The sequence below is a fragment of the Vanellus vanellus genome, assembly GCF_965231255.1.
Source record: "Vanellus vanellus genome assembly, chromosome: 6".
Lineage (NCBI taxonomy): Eukaryota > Metazoa > Chordata > Aves > Charadriiformes > Charadriidae > Vanellus > Vanellus vanellus.
The window spans coordinates 12837295-12859245 of NC_138911.1; the positions used below are offsets into that span (position 1 = coordinate 12837295).

Here is a 21951-nt window from a genome sequence, read left to right on the forward strand (position 1 = left end):
CCTGAGGCTAATCTGGCTTTCAGGAGAGGCAGCGAGGAGGAAAGGCGCCAGTTTATTCCCTTAGACCGAGCCTGAGCTCACCCGCTGTTGTTTGTGCAACGTATTGCGACGTGCCCAACCCCTCCTTTACTCGGCGACGCCGGCTGGAGTACCTGCCGGTCTCCAAACGTCACCAGGCTCCGGTTATAAAGCGCAGGCGATAGAGCATCCCCCCGGCTCCATCTCTCCAAGAGGCGCATCTTCGAGAAGCGAGCTGTACACGGGCAGAAAGATGTTTTATTCGGGTATCCTGACAGAGCCGAGTAGAAAAGAAGTGGAGATAAGGGAAGCGGCATCTCTCCGCCAGCAGAGGAGGATGAAGCAGGCGGTTCAGTTTATTCACAAGGATTCCGCAGATCTCCTCCCTCTGGATGGGCTGAAGAAGCTGGGGACTTCAAAAGATACTGTAAGGCTTTGTTGTGTTTATTGGAAGGAAACTTAAGAAGCTGGTAGTGTTTTGGTTTTGTTTTTTTTTTTTCTTCCTGCCATTTTTCTGTTAGGAGGAGAAGTTGGTTGTTTGTAGAAATTAGTATAAAAATGAGGCTTTTGTATGTAAAAGGAAGGGAGTGGAAATATGATGCTAGTTATCACCAGGGTTGCTTTTTGCTTGTAGGTGCTTTCAGATGTCTGGCACTCAGATCTAAATGCTTTTTTTTTTTTTTTTTGCATTTGCATGAATGTCAGAAAAAAAGGATACTGTTTTCAGTATAAAAATCCTCTCTGAATCAATCAAAATGGCTTCATATAATACATACATATATACACATTTGCCTCTGATGCACGTATACGCACAGCATATAATCATAAAACATATGGTAAAGTGCAGTCACTAGTACTTGAAAATATTAAACTGCCAATATTACACTTTGATAAAGGCTTATGCATATATGTTGGGTTTTTTTAAATGAAGATACGTAATTCCAGGTTTGAAATATTTACATATGCAACGATCCATGTGATTATGTAGCTGACATACAATATTCTTCATCATGTCCGGGGGCTGGAGAGCATTTCTAAACACTAATTTGCACAATTATTTGAGCTTCCTCTAATGGGAAGTGATACTTAAATGTAATATCAAAAGTTGTGATGTAAGGAGCAAAATCTAAAAAACAAATCCTACCGAGGAAAGCTCCTTTACTTTTTTTTGCCCAATTGTTGCAAAATTCTTCCACCTTGTAACACACAATGTTTGCTTTTATCAGTGCTTGATACAGGTTCACTGAAAAAAGTGAATCTTTTTATTTTTAGTGGAGTAGTTTTACTCTGTCACGGCGTTCCTGCTCAGCTGGGTTAGGCTTGGCTCTGCCTGGCTGAGATAAGTGGAATGAGTTGTCTGTTCTCTGCAGTGCGCATGGAGGTGGGTTTTTTGATATCCTGAATCTTTTGCAGTTGTAGGGAGTGAAGCTCCTGCCCAAGGAAAGGCTCAGAAGGAGCTTTCCTGGTCACCATTGAATGGGAGCTACAAAGTGCCTTTCAGAGCATGATGGTGGTGTTATTACTATTATCTGCAGAGTCTCAATAACTCATGGCTCAGCGACCCACAGCGTGCGGGGCTGAGACCCCGGTGACAGGGCTTTCTGCTCTGCCCAGACAAGAGAGGTAACAGGTAGCAGGAGCCAGGGCCACTGAGCACTGAAGTCCTTGTCCCCGCAGCAGCGAGGACCAGGTTTGGCCCTGGTGCCAGGGGCAGAACGTGGGTCTCCTCGCCATGTCCCTGGTCACAGAAATGTCACTCGAGGTTTCCTCCCTCCTCCTGTGCCCACGCCGGCTGAGCAGCGGCTGCAGCATCGCCCGTGCTGCGCCCACAGCCCCTGCGAGGAGGGGCTGCATGGAGGGGGCTTTCTCCAGGAGTGTGCCAGAGCTGGTATGGGCCACCACACTGTAAAACCACCTTGTCCCCATGCTATAGTGACGCGTGAAGGGACAGTGGGCACATGTGGCCAGGGCTCGCCTTGGCTGCAGCCTCCTGCCCCATGGGGTGTATGGGGAGTCCCCAAAACGACAGCACTGTCAGGTGCTCAGGCCTGTTCCCACAGTCCCAAAGAAGATGCCGTGAATTTCAGAGCTGTTGCGGTGGGTTGCGTTGCAGCGAAGTGACGCTGCCGGCACTGCCACGCTCACCCTGCACACGACCAGGACGGCAGTGAGCATCGCTTCAAGAGGAGCCACCGTGTCACCCTGGTGCTGTGGCTGCCTGGATGTCACAAGAGTTGTCCCCAGGAGGAGCAGGAGATTGTGCATCTCTGAGACTGGAGAAGCACTGAGAGCCTCCGAAATATGGGATCCCACCTTGGCAGGGCCCCAAACTGAGAGGTCTGGGTCCAGAGGTGCTGAGCTGCGTGGTCAGGAGGCCCAGGGCATGAGGGGTCTTTGCCCAGGGCATTTGCACGCCTTCCTTGTGAATAACTGCACACCTCCTAACAAAGCAGCACATTTTCGTGTCTAAAGCTGCGCAACAGCTGTGGTGATGTGGGTGGAAGGGCTTTTGACGTGACTGGCATTATTAATGCAGGCTTTCCCGTGGGGGTTTTCCAGCAGCCTGGGCAGGAGAAGAGAGGAGATAACGGCTCCCCAGAGACGGGGACAGGTGGTGAGGACCGACCCTGCCTGTCAGGGTGACAGCTGGCTGCGACCACTCTGATTTTGGGGAGAAATCCCCTTCATTTTGGCCGCAGAGCAGGGGGTGCTGCACAGAGCAAGGTGGCAGCAGGTCACCGGGGCGGGTGTGCTGGCGTCCCCCAGCTTGTGTGCCGCTACTCGGCTCCTGAAGCATCTCTCCTGGGGATGCCCCGTACAGGCAGGTTTGATAAATACTTGTTGCAATTATCTATGTTAAACCTCCAATATTTTTCAGTGTGTTATTTTGGGTTGGACCAAACTCTTTGAGCTCCATGCTCCTTTTATGTATTCCAGTTTGTTTGCCTAGCACAAGACCAAACTATAGCATAGCATACATTAGATTTGGCAAACGTAGGGCCGGATATACAAAGCTGAAATGGTTTTGTTCGGATGCCTCACTCTCAGCCTTCTCCCCGAAACCCAGAGAATTGGCATGAGAAGCTTGTTAGCTGGGATTTGGGCTTTCTGGCACCGTAACTGTGACCCCCTGACTGACTTGGGCAGGACATACTGCCCATCGGCAGCTCCTCCTCGTGCTCTGACACTTCAGTCTTGCACCGAGAGCCGCCGGATTCATCTGGAGGGGCTTTGCCTGAAACAGTCCCACATCACTTTAAAAGCTAGAAAACAAAGTTGTAAATAGTAACAAACAACAGAAAAAAAATAAAATTCCTCCTCCCCAAAAAACCTCAGAGCCTCCCTTGGGCGCCCGGGTCCTCAGCCCAGCTCTGAGTGCCCCAGTGGCCCCATCCCCTGCTCCTGTGGCTGGTGCAACTTTGCAGCTAACTGCAGTGTGCACTCCCCAGAGTTTGCTGTGTCTTGGTTAAAATGCAAAAGACTTCGATGTTATGTGCACTGTCTTGGTCAGAGACCTCAGAGACCTGGCCACTGCCTGGGCACCCCGGGGGCGCAGGAGAGCGGGGGGCACCTCTTCTCCCACCTCATCCCCCTGCGAGAGGGGCAGGCGAGCACAGGCAGCTGGTAGAAGAGGTGAATTTGTATAAAGGATGGGAAGAAGAGAGAGAATTTGGTTATTTCCTGGGAAAAGCTCCACTGGTGTGTTAAAACTTTTTTTTTTTTCCTTTTTTTTTTTTTTTTTTTGTTCTCTAGGTACAGAGGAGAGGGCAAACCTCCTGAGGTGGGTTTGGAGAGGGAAGAAACTAGCATCTTCCCCGACTTTCATCTCCACCAGAGCGAAACTGTTGTTGACGGGTCTTGTTATCCACAGATCTAGAAGCCAAAATAGTGGGACACCTGCCAGAGAGATGCATACTGCAAGCTGCAGTGACGTGCTGATTTATAAATTAAGAGAGGAGCAAACCTGGATGGAGTTATTTATGGTTTTGGCAGACAGTGGTAAATAGGTTCAGCAATAGCTGGTGCTTCCACTCAGTTCTTTTAGGTTTCTACTGTGGCATTTTTAAGGGATTGTAGGTTTTTGCAAGGTCTCAGGTGTGGAAAGGGAGATATCTTATAAATCTTATGATATCTTTTGTATTTATATTGTGCTGAATGATACTAGGAAATAACAGTTTTTGCACTTACACAGTGGTACGTAACATTTTATGCTTTTATAAAACTTTCAACAGTTTTGTGTGACGCAGAGAAAGACAGCACCAGGTAACCTGGGTTACTTCAAACACTGGTCCTGGCTGTGCTGCTGACTCGTGCTGGAGGGAGAACACGGCTGCCTTCCCCACTGCTGTCATGGGGAGGTTTTCCTCCTCTTCCTCTCTCCAAGACATGGTCTGCTTGCAGTTTTCCAGAAAAATGTGCATTTGCAAATGTCCCCTGGCACTTTATCTGTTTACCAAGTACGTATCCATCACTTGAGTCATCTCCGTGACTAACAGCCCTCACTCTGTTGCACAGGAGAATCAAGGGAAACTCAAGTTAAAGCAAATTAATTAATAGCCTGAGACAGGATGGTGCTGCAGGGAACCTTTTCAGCCCCCTCTTGCTAGATTATTTCTGTACTGGAGCACAACGTAAGCAACATTTGTCCCCCCGAAGGCAGGATTTGCTGTAGCTTTCAGAAGAGCAAGTGTCAACAAAAGACAGTCCCGTTTGTGGTGGTACTCGTGTTTGCTGAGCGATGGATTTTTTTCCTTTTGGTGAGGGATCTCCTATAGGATTGATAAAACCGGGGCCTGAGAAAACCTACATATGTTACTGGTTAACGAACCATAGGAGAACTTTTACTAAAAATATATTAGGTTTAAATCAAGGGTAGATGACAGTTAAAACAGCAATGATGAGTGTGCTGGTGAGTCGTTCGTCTCCAGCCTGTTCTTTCAGAGGTATTTAGCAACGTGATTGAGTCCAGGCAGATCAGAAGAGCGCCTAGACTGTCCCAGATGATGCTGTTCAGAAATTTCTCTCGGTTGTAGCTGAGCGAGGCTGGGCATGAGGAAGTGACCACTGTGTAACAGGCTGTCTTCTGGCCAACTGGAAACTTCACCCAGCTACTTCTCCAGTCCCTCGTCCCCTCATCTGGGTTTTTTTGATGAAGAATTAGGCCTCCGGTGTGCATAGAGGGTAAGAAGGACGTGCCATCAACTGTCAGCAAACCCTGGCTTGCTTTTTTGCTCAGCTGAGGAGCCTTGCAGGCGATCACAGCACTGGCTGCGCACCTACAGCTTCTGCCTTACGTAAGGGAGCCCTCGCTTCCAAACTGATTTGCTCATTCTTCAGCACAGGGTCCACTGCTAATGGAGCCGTTCTGCCTGCCTTTAATCTAGTTAAGTAATACTGGTTTCTGCTGTTCAGACTCACTGGGAAGGCGGTGGTCACCACAGCAGTGCTGGAGCTTCGTTACTTTTTGTGCATGAAGGAGATAGCCCAATGTCAGATCTGATTTCTCCCCGTCGCTGGGAGCACGGCTACGTTATCACCCTTCCACAGGACATGGCCTCTAACATGCTGGTCAGATATAGCGCCTGCAACCGAAAATGGTTATGAAATTTTATTTCCTTTCAAGTCGCAGGTTGTATGCAGAAATAAGAACAGTGAAAAGTGGGGGGAAAAAGGAGATTATGTGTCCCGGTGACCACTGGTGTTGGCTGCATCTACCTGATCTCATCAGTCAGGTCATGTTTAACCACCCGTGTTAAGCAGGATCTGAAGCAATAACGTGGCTGCAGTTATTTTAGGATGATGCCAAGTTGCATTAGCCTTTTTTAAGTGCGGTTATTTAACATGCCGCACAGATTATTTTAAAGACAAGGCACTGCGCATGAGGGTGCACGCTGGCCAACTCGGGGGAACCACGGCCCGAGGTTTTCAAACTTATCCTGATCCCATGAAATTCTCTTGGGATGAGGAGGTTTGCTGGCTTAGATGTCTCTGCAGGCACACAGCCATATTTAATATGAATGTAAAAATTAAGGAATAAGCCAGTAAGAAGGTTTCGCTGTGGACAAATTAAAATCAGAAGGAAAGGGCAGTAATGGGGGGGGAGATTAGCTGGGCAGAGAAATGAGCAGATAATCAAGCAGAGTCATTTCACCTCCAGCAGAGTATGTGCATCCATCCGTGACGAACATTAAACATAAAAAGGCTTTTGGGAAAGCAGTTGGAGGAGATTTTGAGAGGCAACATGCTCCTCGCAGAGCAAATGGCAACGACAGAGAAAAAGAGAAGCCTCTGTACAAAGCGCTGGGGGTTCCCGGGAGAATACCTACCGACCTCAGACGATCTTACCTCTTCCCCTCTTCTCCTTTCCCTCCCGCAGCATGGCACCCAGCATTGGTTCCACTTACTCATCCTTAGCAGCTAAATACAAATGCAGAAGGAAGAGAGATGCAGGGCAATTTTAGACCAAGTTCTGATCTAAAGGCCAGACCAGGTCTGACAATAGACACCATCCATAGCGCTCTTCTTGCAGTTGTGCCTTGTTCTCTCGCACTTATAAGAGCCAATGCACAGATAAACAAATCAGCTTCTTAAATTCTGGGTGGATTCACACAAAGAGCACTGCCATAGGTAGAGGCTGGGCACAGGTGTCTCCTATGCCAGCAATGCCAGTGCTCAGTGAAAACGTCTGAGTAACTCCATACACTTTTTTCATATTTAGGTGGTGCGTGTAGTTGGAAATGTAATATGTTAACTCTTAACTTTTCACATTGCTGCAGAATTTCCGATATCCTTAGCAACAGATGAAGGCAATTATGGCTGAAACACCAGCTTGGAAAAGCCTCACTTGTTTTGATCCCCATATGTAATCAAATCTTGAACTTCAGTTTGGAAAAAAAAAGGCATCCCTCCAAATTCTGCTTAATATTTTGAAAGGATTATTCCCTTTCCAATACAAAGTAGTTCTCTTCAGTCAAAGCCAGGTAAGCCAGAGCTGGCTGGATATAGGTGTAGGCTAGGATGAGTACATGTAGTCTGGGAATAGGAGAGTGAGACTTTAGGACATCCCTCCTGCCAGAGCAGCGCTGGCCTGCAGGTGCCACAAGCAGGCTGGCCATGCAGGTCACTTCCTGGCTTTCCTCTGACTTCACCCTGCTCTTCTTTCTGTGTTTTTTTTTTTTTTTTCTTAAAGCAACCACATAATATCCTGCAGAAGCGCTTGATGGAGACAAATTTATCAAAGTTACGAAGCGGCCGAGGCAGCTGGACTCTGAAGAGTGATATCTCAGCACAGACCAACAAGCTGAATCAAACCAAACTGGGCAGCTCAGGGAAAACAGAGGACGAGGACCTCATAGTGGTGAGCTGCCAGGTAATAGTCCTTCCCCATCCTGCTGCATTTTTTTCCCCCCAAATTTTATTTCTGACAGCCTCAGGCTGTGCTCTTGTTCTCCATGTTTCCCGATTAGGGTTGTGCTCCACCAGGGCTGTCAGAGCTGTGGGGGTGCTCTCCCTCTGCGGCTCAGGGCTGCTGTGGCATGGATGCCCACCTTGGACATCAGGGTGGAGGGAGTAGACAGAGTGGGGCAGCTGAGGAGGAATTATCCATGGCGAATCCCTGTGCTCGCAGCCTCTTTGTTTTCCTCAAGTGCCATCCCTCTTTTCTTTCCCCAAGAGTAATTTCACATTTGTCCTTCTTACCCCAACACCCTTTTGCATTTCCCGCTCTCCACAATATCCCCTCCTGCCTGGGGTTGCCCCTTCTGCTCTCTGCGGGGGCAAATGCTGCTGGGAAGGGCTCAGGACCAATGCCATGTTCTTTAGTAACACCATCTTATTCACAAAGCAGCTCAAGGGTCAACTCTTGGGTGCTTGGGGTGGACGAGGCAATACTCTGTGGGCACCGAGCTTGCGGTGGAGCAGGGATGGGTTGGTGTGAGGAGATGCTGGCATTTTGGTGGGGACCAGTCTGTGTGGAGCAGGGACCCCATGCTCATCCTGCATCCCATTCATTGTCTCCCATCTCTGCTTGCTCTTGCAGTGTGCGGGGAAGGAGCTGAAGGCCGTGGTGGACACCGGCTCACAGCACAACCTCATGTCATCTGCCTGCCTGGAAAGGCTAGGGTAAATATTCAGCTGGATTTTTGTTTTGTGGGAACTCGTGGCACCCGGCAGCGTGGGCAGTGCTCCCCGGGGCTGGCGCTTCGCTCACGGCAGCGATGGCCATTCTGGAAGGGAGTCCTTTGGGCTGTGCCTGGGCAAGCCCCTGAGCCTCCTGTTACAACCACATCCTGGCTTATTCTTAAATGTCCCTGCAGGGACCTGAAATAGAAAGCCACTTGTACCAACCTCTGAGTAAATCCTTTCAGAGGGTGGGATGCTTTTGCGTTTTTTCAGTGCCTGCCTGTTTGCCATTCAGTACCTCCTGAAATAGCTGAAATCCTCCCTGTCCCTCTGTGTCCTCGGGACAAGCGTGGGGCCGGGTCAGCACAGCCCTGCAGGTCCCCACTCCCACTTGTGGCTGCAGCACTGTTGGCCCCAGCGCTGGCTGTAACGCAGCTGCGCGGTTGTGTACATGCATGTGCTCGAAATTTGGTGTCTGGTGCTACTCCCAATAACAAATTTCTCCCAGCTGAAAGGAAAGGAAATGCATTTACATAGTGTTAGAGAGCTGACTGCCAGCCATTCGCAGCAAAGCTCTCGCTGATCTTCGAGGAGCAGGAGTATCAGCTCACAGGGTATCAGGGAGATTTTGGCACTTTATTCCCATGGATTCATTGCTTTTCATCACCGACTTGCAGTGATTACACAAAAACCAATTGCAGTTTCTCCCCGAGCACGACTGCATGACCCTGGATGAATGGCGCCTGTTTGCTGTCCAGACGGGAATTACTTTGCACAACAGTGTTTAGTGGCTGGAAGGTGGCTGTCCTTACTACAAAATTGTCACAAACCGTGGCACTGCTCAGCCCACCTTACGGGTGCATTTGGAGGGGTCTCCTCTTGTGAGATGCTATACTGGCTGTGTGACATGTCCGAGTTGCAGGGCGATGCTCTGTGACAGTTCGCCTGCTCTCTTACTCATGCATGTCCTGTGTATTTTCCACAGTACCAGTCTGCTTCAGCAGTCCGGCAATTCAAAGGCCGCTCGAGAAATAGGCTGGAGCCAGCTTCTGCTCTCAGGTTGTGGGGATGCCCTCCTGGTTTGAGCAAGACCACTTTTGTAGCCATCAGCTGAACAGCTGCGGTGAAAAGGCCCCTGTGCCCCCGCGGCGTTACTCATCAGCAATGAGTGCGCTTTGGCTCCTGCTCGGTGGAACCCCTCGCACCCCGGGGTGCGCAGGAGCCGCGCGGTGCGGGCAGGCAGGCGGGCAGGCAGACGGCAGGCAGGGCTGCCTTGCGGGCAGCCTCCCGCGGCTCCTTTGCTGTTTGCATTCGCGAGGACAGGAGCTAAAGTCGGATGAACAAAGCAGGTTAAACCCAGGGCTTTGATGCCTGGCTGGTTCTGCCGTCGCTGCGGTAGCTTCCCGTGCGACAGCAGGCACCGCTCCAGGATGTTTTACTTCAAAGCAGCCCGGCGCGTGTGGTGGCGATAAACACAAGTTTTGTCTAAATCCAGCCCTGGAAAGCAGCAGGGCAGAGGCGTGATGGGCAATTTTGCTCTTGTTGCTGCCGGGGCAGGAGGGGTCCCGCAGCGTGCTGGGCTGGGTGCTGCTGCCGAAAGTTGAGGCTCGGTGGCTCTGGGGACAGGCTCTGCTGCTGAGGTCTGCGGGGGCTCAGCGCCTAAAAGCAGTGTGTGTGTGGCCGAGGCACAGGCTCAATTCCTCCCTGTAAGAAATTTCCTGTAAGAAATGCCCCCCGGAGGTGTAGGTGCAGCTCTTACATGAGCAGCTGTGGTCACTGCAGACTGTTGGGGACAAACCCAGCTCCAAGATGTGTCGCTGCATCATGCATCAGTGTCTCTCCGCATCTCGCTGCAGTTTCCTGGCTGGCTTTCAGCCATGCATTGCCCACGTGCTCTCTGTCCGTCCGTCCCTGGGTCAGTCTCAGCTGGGATGAAGCGCTTCCTTGAAGGTGGCTTTTCTCTGTAGCCCCCCGCCTGCAGCCTCTCTGCAGCTCTGGGAAAACCATCTGGGTCAGCGAGTGCCGGAGCGAGGAGCCATCTCCAGCTGTATCTCGACTCTGGCTCCAACGCCCCAGCCTGTGCCCTGTGGTGGGGACAAATGGAAACAGAGACCATAGCCAAAGACCACATGTCCTCCCTTGAGTGGGTAGAGAAGACATTGGAGCTGGCTGCACCCAAAAAACCACTCCAACCTGTCTTGGGCCAGAGTAAAGCCAGCTCAGGGCCAAGGAGCTCATCAACAATTTCTTGTTATGTTCCTGCCAGCATTTTTAAGGCCAGTCCCTCAGGCAAGCAGCAAAGGGGATCCAGCTCCTTCTGTCTGCTGCCTCTCCTGGTCCTTGTACCTGTGTTTAATGGTGTGGGCAATCCCCACCTCCGTCCCGGGGCCTCTGCCTTTGGGGGGGGCTGCTCCCCCCCAGGATGGATGGACAGACACACACACACGTGCACTGCTGCAATGCAGCTTGGCAGAAAGGCACCTCTAATAGCCGAAAAGTGATACAGCTTTTATCCAGGGGAGACTGCCACCTCAAACTGCCTTTCCATTAGATTCTCGTTCAGTTTAAAAGAGGAACCGAAGCTAAATAATTAATCGGTGTTGTCAGACTAGTTCATGGGGCGTAGATAGAAGAAACAATTGTACCTGAGATATCCCCGACACCCTTTTTTCCTTTTCTTGAGCTGAATGTGATTGACGTGTCCCCATTTTCTCTGAATAAACCCAGCAGCAGCACCTGCTCACAAGCGTGGATCGGGCGCGCTGCCCTGGTGTGAGGCATGGGGACATGGTGTCAGCAGCTGCACTGGTGAGAGCTGGAGTGGAGTACCCCTTCCTTACACCCACACTGCATTAGAAGCGATCTTACATCAGCAGCTTCCCCAAGTCCTGAGGAAACGTAGGAAAAAAAGATTCCTCGGGTAAAAAGCAAAATCCAGTAAGGAGCTCTGCTTGTGGCGTGGGCTGATGTGGCCCCAGGGCTGCGTCGTGGGTCGTGCTATGGTCTGACGTGGGTATAGGCTGCTGGCTGTATGCAGAGCATCACAGAGAGCCTGCCAGGAAAGCCGCTTTCCAATAATGGCATGGTAATACGAGCCAGCTAAGAGCACTTAAGGAGTAAGTACCCTCCAAACGCTGTTTGCTCCTTCCCGGAGCAGCCGAACCATGGCCGCTTCATGTCAGAAGTGTTTTCAATGCACAGATTAAAGGAGCATCTCAAAGCACTCCCTGGTGAAGACGAGATGGTTTCATTGCAGTACAAGGCAAAGGCGATCGGCCAGATCGAGTGCCTCACCCTCACGGTGGGAGCCGTCCCCGTGGAGTGCACTGCCCTCGTCGTGGGTGAGTGTGGATGTGCTCCTCTGGTCCTCCGGGTCTGGGCTGGGGCTCTACTCCCTTTTACCCCAGGGGGAAAAATGAAGCTACAGAAAGACATTGAAATTAAAATAGAAATACTGCTTTTCTGGAGCAAAGGTCCCTGTTTGGCCTTCAGAGGGAGGGAGGGAGGATGCATTCAGCAGGGCCGCGCTCTGCCGTGCTGATGGAGCGACCACCATGTCTCCCTGCAGGCGCATCCGCCTGCCCTCGTTTGGTCATGTTCCCCTCCAGAGTAACTCAGTCCCTTTAGAAACAGGGGTTCATTTAGCAGAGCAGCCATGAAGGAAGGATGGAGCCACTGACAAAAAGCATGGGAGAACATTTTGAACGTATAAATCTGAATGTGCCTATTTTTCAGAAGACAACGAGAAACCCTTCTCCTTTGGGCTGCAGACACTGAAATCTCTGAAGGTAGGGGTGTTCCAGCAGGGCTTTTACCCATGCTGGGGGAGCTGGGACCACTGTGAATTGCAGTTTTCCCTCTTACCTAAAGCCATTTATTCTCTACAGTGTGTCATAAACATGGAGAAGCACCATCTCGTTCTGGGGAAGACGGACAGAGAAGAAATCCCGTTTGTGGGCAGTGGCAGCGCTGCGGCGGGCGAGCAGTAAGTTGGTCGGGGAGGTGAGCCGTGCGTGCACCGCTGAGCCTGCCGGCAGTGACCCCGGTGCGGCTGCGCAGCAGCCCCCAGACCCTTGCTGCAGGCGAGCAGGAACTCACCGGCAATGGCAGAAATTGTTTTGATCCGCTCGCTGAATTTTAAAACAGAGTCCCTGGCTTTTTCAGCAGCCTTTTTCAGCTTTTTCTGCTTTTTTTTTTTTTTTCCCAGTAAGCACTGTACAGCAAAGGGGGTGTCTGAAAAGACATGCACAGAGAAATGCCTTAGGAAATGTACTTTTCGAAGGTCACTAGGAAGACTCCTTGAGCGCTGCTTTGAGAGTGTTCCCAAACAAAACCTTTTTCTGGAAAATATTTATGAAGCAAGGCAAATAAACCCACATGAATGTTTTTGCAAAGTGCAGGAGAGAGAGATCCTGCCTGGAGATAATGGTGTTGCCACTTCTCCTGGCGTTGCCCCAGCTGCCCTCCTGCCAGCTGCTCTTGATGTCCCAGACTTTTTCAGCAGAATCTCCCTATAGGAAGAGAAATCTGTGCTGTCTGCTCTGGTACATCCTAAATGTGTGTAGGTTGTGCCGGCTGGCTCTGTGGGCAGGCAGGCAGCAGGCAGGGCAATCCCCCTCCTTCAAGGCGCCGTGTGGGGCTCCTCCTCGCTGGGCACTGTGAAAAAGAGATGTGTCACTGGCTTCTGCCTCTGACTTATGAAACCAGCAGGCGCCGGGTGCCTGAGAGTGGGATTTGCACTTATGCGCCTCTCCGGCTTCACAGGCAACGCTTGTGGTTGCTCAGCGATGAGTGCTGCGGACACAGCCATCTAAAAAACCTTTGCTCACTGCATAAAGAAAGCGTCTTTGGTGAGTGATATAGGGCAGCACCTTCTTTAGCTGCCTGCTATGACCAGCCACAGTCACTTTGGACATCCTGCAGCCCCCGTGCAGCTCGAGCCTGCTGTGCTGGGCACCGCTGAGGTCGAGGAGCCTGGGTGGGAGCCGGGAAGGAGCAGAATTTCCTCAGCTAATTGTATTTATGCTCCTCGGGGAGTATTTGAGGGATGGACATGCTAGTGCAGGGAGTCAGGACAAGAGGATGTGTGCACCCACTGTGTGCCCGGGGCACCCACCCGCCGTGTGGACACCCAGGACAGCCGCCGGCCACGGGTGCTGCCAGCGCGGAGCTGGGGGAGTCCCTGATACAGCACCACGGGGAGACTGTGATACAGCGCAAAACCACGGGATGGTTTCCCACTCTCCTGTGAAACAGGGACGCGAGAGGCATAGTGTAGTTGTGTCGACACTGCAGTGATGAATTGCTTCTTGGTACTGCATTCAAGGCCAAATATTGCTGCTTTTTTCCTTTCTTTTTTTCCCACCATGAAAAATGCCTATTTTATTGAATGTTTTTTCCTTCCTGTTTCAGCAGTTTGGAGGCATAAAGAGAAATTGAAACGCCGTCCCCGCACAAGAGCTTGACATCAAAGAAATCCTGTGCAGCTGTTCCAGATGAAACAGCAGCACGCTGCTTTGAAAACATTTATACTAGGCTACAGTTTGAGTAGAGCTAAATGAAATCCTGTTCAGTAGCCAGTAATTTAGAGATATTGTCATGTTTATCTATGGGTTTTGAGAAACAAACGTGTGCTTATTTTCTGGACTTTTCTATATAGTGTCCTCTTTATTACAAACAGTTGGGAAAACCTTATGAACTACTTCTGATGAGAAAAATACTTTTTATAGTGGCCTCGTATGAGTAATTGTATTTAGCTGTGATCGGGCTATCAGAATGAAATTTGTATTAATGATTTTTCCAGGGGCTAAGCATTTATATTCACTTAATTGATATTGCCACATTCAAATGGCCATTACCAGGAAGTTACTCAGAGTAAAATAACAATGCTAACACCACCTAGGAATTATAGCTCATCCTGTTAGCATAGTATTGTTGCCATGTAATTAGGGATGCAACAGCTGGCTTGATGAGAAAGAGCAATTATAGAATTATTAATGGTTATAGGCTTCTCTGCAGTGGCATGGCAGAAGCACAGAAACAGGGTTTAGGAGGGTTCTCAGGGTGATCTCCTGCAGCCCCCAGCTCAACATGGGGTTGGCACTGGCACAGGGGCAGCCCATCGTGGTGCTGCCTCTCTGGGGCCCAAAACCCCTCCAGGAGGCATCCTCCGGGCAGGTCTCGGCTGCCTTCCTAGCAGGAGTAGTCAGGAAAATTAATCATCGTGTTGAGCCAAAAAGCAAGAAACAAGCACAAAAGTATGTTGTCTGGAAAGCAGCAGATCCAGAGCCTCGTTGGTATATCAGGAACCAAATGGACCCAATATGCTCTTGGTTGTCCCCTGCCACCGGGACTGGTCCCTCCGCCTGCCTGCCCGGCTCCCAGCCTGAAGCACCAGCAGCACCGGGGCTACGTGCTGCTGCGGGTTATCGACTCCGGTTGGACTTAAGTGTTGATGCCAGAAATGCCATATTTTTTATATCTATTTACAAATTGCCTGGGATCTTAAGTACAACACTAACAACCTTGATCACCTTCAGGGCGGGTGGGAATTTTTGCCCGGACAAACACTTCACTGGGTGTTACTGTCCTGTAGCAGCAGGGTTGCTACTTCACGTGCTGCTCGCTTGCAGACCAGAACAAACATGTGGTATTGCTTGGGGGAGGCCTGGCATCGTCCAAAAGCAGCTTTCTAGATTTTTAAAAGCTAGCGGGAATTAATTACTGTCATCTGCTGAAGAGGCACCTTTAAAATTCAGAATAATACCCTTGTGACGTCGTGCATCTGCCCATGGCCGGTCCTGCTGCAGCCAGACCCGCACAGCCCTGTGTGCCGCAGGAGCGGGAGCGCTGCCCCGGCAGCTCCTACTTAGCAAAAGCCCGTTGGTCCCAGGCAGGCGCGGGCCGCAGCGTGGCTCGGCTGGGCTGCGGGGTCTCCTACGGGGATCCAAGCGGCCGCTCATGGGCTTCAGCCTCCCCGCAGACGTTCATGCACTGCTCGCCCAGGCATCCCGTGGTGCGTAGTGTCAGCCGCAAGCACCGACGTTGTCGCTGGCATTCTTCACTTAGGAAACGTCTCGACGGTCCTGGGTGACGACCAGTAGCTCGTGTCACTTTGTGGCCATCGGCTCAGGTTTGGAGCCTGTCCCGCAAGCTCCTGCCAGCTTTAGCCAGTTTGTGCCAGTAACACCATGCCTGTCGTGGCACCTAAGCTGGAGCTCTATCTCCTGCAGTAGGTTTGAACCTCTTTTCAACATTGGGCATGACTAGAAAATCTGAACTATCTGTATTTTGAGCTATTTTCTATTTTGGTGATAAGTTTCAGTGCTTTCTCTACGTACAGTATTTTATATAAAACACAGCTATATATATATATTTACAGGGTTGGGCTGTCCAGGCAAGTCCCACCAATGTGTTGTAGAAATATTTCACTAAATATGAAATATATTTGATTATTTTATATGCTATGAGTTTGGTATTTTGGTACTTCTTTCTTTCTGTGCTTATTACTGTGCTAAATGTCAAATTCAATCTAAATAAAGTTTAATTGTTATTGCTGTTTATTTACCTGTACCCTGGATATGCCAGTTATTTGTTTTCAGGGCACTTCTCTACTGAGAACAGGAGTTCATGTCAGTCTTTACCCTGATGGGCCTCCACAGTGCTTTTGTGATTGCATCAGGAATTGCTATCGGGCCATACGGAGAGAGCTGCAGTGGAGATGTGCTAACCGGGCAAGCTAAATGGCAGGCGGCACTTGTGGTAAAACCTGAGCATTTGAAATCCCAGCCTTTTGTTGCCATGCTTCTCCCTCTCAAAGGAGGTGTGGGATCCAGCTTGTGCTGCTTCGAGTTTTACCCCAAAGGGTAAAAAAGCGGAGTTTGCTCCCGCTGTGCTTGGCGAGCTCGCTGGGGCAACGCCAGCCAGTGCAGGGGAACGTGAAGGAGACTTTGGAAACTTTATGAAGCTGGGACAGAAAGCAATCAGAGCAAAAGACAGGTAAATCACGCGTTTATGTGACCACAAAGAGAACAGCAGAAGCCTGAGAACAGGGGCTTCCCCAAAGCTTTGAATTTGGATTTAGGGGCTTGCTGTCTTTGCCAAGGTAGGCTTTAGGCTGCTTCAGTAGTAGCTGGTCTGTCTCTTACTGATGAGAAATTATCCTTTTACCAGCTCAAAGCCCCACACTACAAACCTTTGGTGGAGCAGCAACACTCCAAGACCAGTAAAAATGGCTCTCAGCGCTGGGCTGCCTTTCTCCGAGGAAAGAAACCAGAATCCAGCAATAAAGTGTAGAAAAACCAGAGGATAAACGTACAGGCAAAAATAACTTCTTGTGCTTCATGGAGCTGCTACGGGTTTCTAGACTTACTCAGACTATTTCTGACACTAGAGAGCAGAGTCCTAGCACTGGCAAACGAAAAATCAAGGGGCAAAATTTTATCCCTTCAGCACACGGTGGGCTTAGCCCTGGTGCCGGTGGCCTTTCAGAGGTGGCTCCTGTGAGCAAGATGCTCTATAAGACAGGACAGCTGCTACAGGAGACAGGCGCTCGCCTCAGTTCGGAGGGATTACAGACTCTGGGAAGTAACATCAGACCCCTCCATCTACACAAGCACTCGCATGGCTGTGGAGGTAAAGGGTAAAGCTGCTGACTGTTGCAGACCAGCTCAGCAAGCCCTGGGTGCTTGTTCCTGCTCACCTCCAGCACAAGCATGTGCCTATGTGCCTTGGGAACCTCTCCCCAACATGGGTTTGCAGGAAGCCCAGGCATGGCCTCGCAACCGAGGGACCTGCTGCCTCAGGGTGGGGGCCAGGAGCAGAGAAGAGGACAATGCCTGAAATGATCTGGATGAGAAGGACTCGGGAGATAAAAAGGCAGCTGCAAGTGGATGTTATGAGAAGCTCCCGGGGTGGCGGAGGGTTTTGTTGAATGATTTATGCCCCAGCTGGTGAATGCTGTCACACTGCAAACAAAGATCTCACAGGTGAGGACAAGCACAACACCCCCAAGCAGACTGAGGGGAAGTGAGCCAGCTGCTCCTGGGCCAAAGGGCTCCCCAGCACTGTTGCTTGTGCTCATGTAGTCAGCAAAGCGCAGGGGGACAAAACATCTTTGCCCCCTCCGACGTCTTCTCTTCATTTTGGTCATGCCTAAAGCAGAGATGAAGCATGCAAAGAGGAAGACATTAACAGGAGCCTTAGCAGGTCCATCGTGGTGCTTCAAAAGTTGGTGGAACCTGTAGGGTCTTGACGGTTCGGCTCCCGCAATTAAGATGGCCCATGTGATTAAGACATCAATGTTCACTGCAAATTTGGGAGATCTGGACAGCCGGTGGAGAGTGGCTGTCAGACTCCCAATTCTTGTCTATATTTCATGGTAAGTGATGTGCCTGAGGCCACACAGGCAGGCAGCAGCAGAGAAGCACCCCAGGGCTGAAGAGTGGGTCTCTCCCTGTGACCCCACCACTTTCCATATTGATCCAAGCAGCTACGGAGCCGTCTGTCCAGTTTAACTCTTTCTGGGCTGGCTGCTCTGCAGCAGCACTTGCTGCTGATCCGAGTGGAAAGTCAGAGGAGGTTGTCAGGAGCAGCCCTAGAGCAACATTATTCACACACATTTTGTATCCTGCTGAGATCCACCAAGGTTTTTTCACGGCCTCTGCCAGCAGAGCAGCTGATTAGATGAGACCCGCTGGGGCGTCTCTCTACAGCTATCTGCAGGGTAATCTGTTATCTAATAGTTCTCCAGGGAGGTCCTTTTTATGGGCTTTTCTATTACTGTTTTGCTGATGATAATGTGATGCTCAACATGTTGTGAAAACAAATCTGATTCGTATGTCTCAGAAGCAAATAACTGGATGACTGATTTCGATATAAACATACATTTTAGGGCTGTACATTGCTTGGTCTATTTTATGGGGCAAACATCAGTTGAGGTCTGTATTGCTTTATCACCTGTTCGTTTAATAGATGGAGGTGAGGTACTGGGTTTCCATCAATTGAAAGTCTGTTCCTTTACATAAGCTGAGTTTTCTTTTTTGCCCTTTTTCACAGGTTGTGCGCCACTGGTGGTAGCTCAGCCATGTGCTGGCCTCCTCCTCCTCCTCTGTTACCAACCACATGGCTGACGAAAGTCTACAGACTCTGGAGATGACACTGTAGGTGTCGGTGACATTTCACTAGAGATGGCATTGCTGAAAAGGCAATTGATTTAATGATTTTGTTACTAGAGTGGCGCTGCCACCACTTCCCCAGGATGAGACTTCATCATTCTCAAAGTGGGTGTGAAGCCAGTCAACAACCTAAAAATACTGGGAGTTCAGGAATAACAGGAAGGCACAGCAGGAGGAGAACCAGCTGGGGGGACACTGCAGGGTTTTTCTTTCTTTCTTTTTTTGAATGTGGCAGGATCGATGCCTGGGGTTCATGAGAGAGCGATCGGCACAGCGGCTGCCCCCACTGTGAGACGCAGTTGGACTCTCCAGAAAAGCAGTAGGGGAAGAGGCGCAAATCTACATGCTTGTTAAATGTAAAACTGCTGAGTATCCTAGAAACAGGTGGTGTATCTGCAGAAGGTGGGGAGTTCTTAATGCCGCTTCAGCCCTGCGTGTCTCGCCTCTGCTGTCCACGTGTCTCTCCCGGGGAGTAGCAGAGGCAGCACTGATTTATTGCTCACCTCCTTTCACCTCTCTTCTTCAAAGACCGGGAAAAACAACCTTCTCCCTGCAGTGGACATGCAGACACTGCTACTGCAAGGGAGGAAACAGCTACCACCCCGAGATGCCTTTAAGGGTTTCATTGCCTGTGGGGCTGACGCAGCCTGCACTGGCTCCGTGCCCTGCGCCGTGGTGTCCATCAGCGCCATGCTGCTGTTTGTCTCTGGCTCGGCCGGGCTGGCCCGTGCTGCAGCCGCAGGTACCATCCTGGGGCACCGCAGGCTGCAGCTGCAGCATCCCAGTGCTCTCACTGGGCAGCACCCCCATGGGTGACATGGGAGGTGCAGGAACCCGGTGTCCTAGCTTGGTGGCAGAAGAAAGGCAGTGGTTGCTGCCCACAAGGGGTGAAGCACTAAGAGAGAGAGAGCTGCCATGAAGACTGGGGGGAGAGACCTGGACCCAGCCAGCTGGAAACTCACTCTGCTGTGGGGAAACGGTAGGCAGGGCTACGTACCGTTGTTAGCTGCAACCCTGCGGGTGCACATCTGGACACCATGTTTTCCAGGTATTGCCAGCTGGGGAGCATCTCAATGGCAATGCCAGCAAAGGCATGGTTGAAGAATGCTGCTTAAAGGAAAGAGCAATACTGAGACCTATGCTCTCAACGAGAAAAACAATATATTTTAAAGTGTTGCTATAAACCCCAGTCTCCTGTTCCTTCACAAACAGATCAGATGGAGCAAGGAGAGCGATCAGGCACTCGATGGCTGCAAAACATACTGAGTCATGGAGAACAAGGGCAAACAGGCTCCATCTGAGAAACTCTGCAACACCAGACGGCTCTGGCTATTAATTTGAAAAGAAAAAAGGTAATTGGGGGATGAATCATTGGTCTTCCTTAGATCAAAAATCCAAAAAACACTTCAAAACCCCTGGGTAGAAGAAAAAGCCCAGCACGTGTGTTGTAGCCCAGTGACCTGGTTTTATCCAGGCCAGTACAGATCAGGACACAAGAAAAATGATCAGGATTTTGCCACCAGCCTTTTTGGGTGCTGGCAGAGAAGGAGAAAACCCATAATTGGGTAAAACATGACTTGGAGCTGGCATAACAAGGAAACTGGGTCTCCACAGTGCAGATGTCTGAGAATCCAGTGAAGTGGGTCTGCTGTGAGCAGTGCCCTGGGAAGGGCTGCTTGGCCTTCTGACTCAGCAGGTTTAAAGAGGAAATCTGTGGATTTTAGGCTCCTTCTACTCAGAGAGCTCCTCTACTGAAAGCACCGTGATGCTTCTTGATTTAGGCTTCAATGACATTTTTTGGATTGACTTTTCAGGCTAACAGAAGGGGAAAATGGGCTCTTTGTTCCTCCAGAAGGCAACGGCAATGTATTTTTAAAAAACAAATTATGTATGAGGGCTAATTAACTTGGCATTTACAGCTTAACATTCTCCTAGAAAAATTTGCTCCAACTGAGACCACATTTTGTTGCAAGGAAGCTTCTGCATAGCATCTCTTTCCTCCTGCTGCTTCGTACGCTGTGATATTAAGGTCACGAGCCATCTTCCAATGTCCTGTTCAGTGCCTTCCAATTAAGTAATGAGCAGAGCGCAGATCCCAGGTACGGTTTAGCTGTGAGGGCTGAGATATTTCTCCATTGGGCTCCTTATGGTCCTGGTCAATGTTTTAACAGCTAGAAACATCCTAGTGGGACAGGGTCCTAGAGGATCTTGCTACGGAGCAATGATTTCACCAGCGGAGATGCTGCTGTTTCTGCTCACCGTAGAGAGGAGCTCTGAAAAAGTCGTATTAATGAGGGGAAGGAGACTACGTAGGTGAGGAATTTATCTCCTCTTCCAGTGCTAAGGCCTTGCCAAATAATTTGCTCGCAGCATGCTGTGGTTATGGTTAGCAGGCTGGGGGGACAGACAGCCCAGATGCATGGGAAGGATGGGGCAGGCAAAAAACTCTTGTCCGTGCTGCCACAGGACACCTGTCCCACCACAGGAGCTCCAAAATCCTGTTTGCCTGTGGTGTGCATGTGCTTTAGGGCTATGCAGCACAACAGGGCAGCACTCGCTCCGCTCAGTAGGGAAGCACAGCTGAAGAGAGAAAACCTAAGCTTGTTTCGACAAGGGGTGGTGACTTCATGTTGACATTATGTGGGTGTTATTTAACTCACAGCAAAGTCCTCACTCTCTTGCCATGACCATTTTCCACCCCGGTGAGCATCCCCTGTCCTCAGGAGAGCATCCAACAGTGCAATGCTGGGAATGCCCCATCCCTGGAAGTGTTCAAGGCCAGGTTGGATGGGGCTTTCAGTAACCTGGTCTAGTGGAAGGTGTCCCTGCCCATGGCAGAGAGGTTGGAACCAGGTGATCTTTAAGGTTCCTTTCAACCCAAACCATTCTATGAGGCTATGAATTCATGCATTACCTAAGTAGTTCTGGTAAAGAAGGGAAAAGGGCTTCACCTGTACCTACCCAGAGAGCTACTAAGCAGAGTTACCACTGACAAAAAACTGCTTGGAGAAAGCACTAATGTAATGAATCACTGTGTCTATACAAAGGGGGAGTTAATGGGATGCTCTCATTCAAAAATTGTATTAGAAGATGCTGATGGCAATGTGCCCGCATCAGTTGCTGTCCCTGGACTTCCGCTCTCTGCCATCCCAAATTGAGTTAAGGTGATCCAGATGCGCCTCTTATTGCTTTAGGAGGAAAATATGGCTTATTTTTTCCTGACAGTCACAGGTAACTAATGCAATACAGGCCAGGCACAGCAAAGGTAAAGCCCCATCCTCAGCGGTGTGAACTGCCACGGTCTTGGTGAGATCAGTAGCCTATCCCCAGGGGTGCAGATGTGGAAGAGAAAGTCTCAGGACTCTGCTCGACAGGACAAATGGATAAAATGCACTGGCCATAAGACTGGTTTTGGGAGGGCTGCAGGTCTGCACAACTACCTGTTCATAAGCAAACCAAAACCTTGAATTTCCTTCACTGTTTTTTCTTGTCTTAATTTTTAAGCCTGAATTGATACGTTTTCAACTAACAAAATCAGTTATTCATTTTCCCCCACTGTTCCCACAATACCAAACCATAAGTGGTGGTGGTGGATAAACAAACAAACGAACCCAAAAGACACATACACAAAACCCAA

The 21951-nt window shown here is 50.1% G+C and overlaps 1 protein-coding gene across 1 annotated transcript; it reads left to right on the forward strand.

The window, feature by feature from the left end:
• Window positions 1-271: 271 nt before the first annotated feature.
• NRIP3 (nuclear receptor interacting protein 3) lies at window positions 272-12128 on the forward strand (the record flags this gene model as incomplete). The annotated part of the gene is made up of 6 exons (XM_082484961.1): window positions 272-445; window positions 7208-7387; window positions 8057-8139; window positions 11341-11480; window positions 11875-11927; window positions 12027-12128. 6 exons carry the CDS (start codon window positions 272-274, stop codon window positions 12126-12128), a joined length of 732 nt encoding a protein of 243 aa, XP_082341087.1.
• Window positions 12129-21951: the final 9823 nt, after the last annotated feature.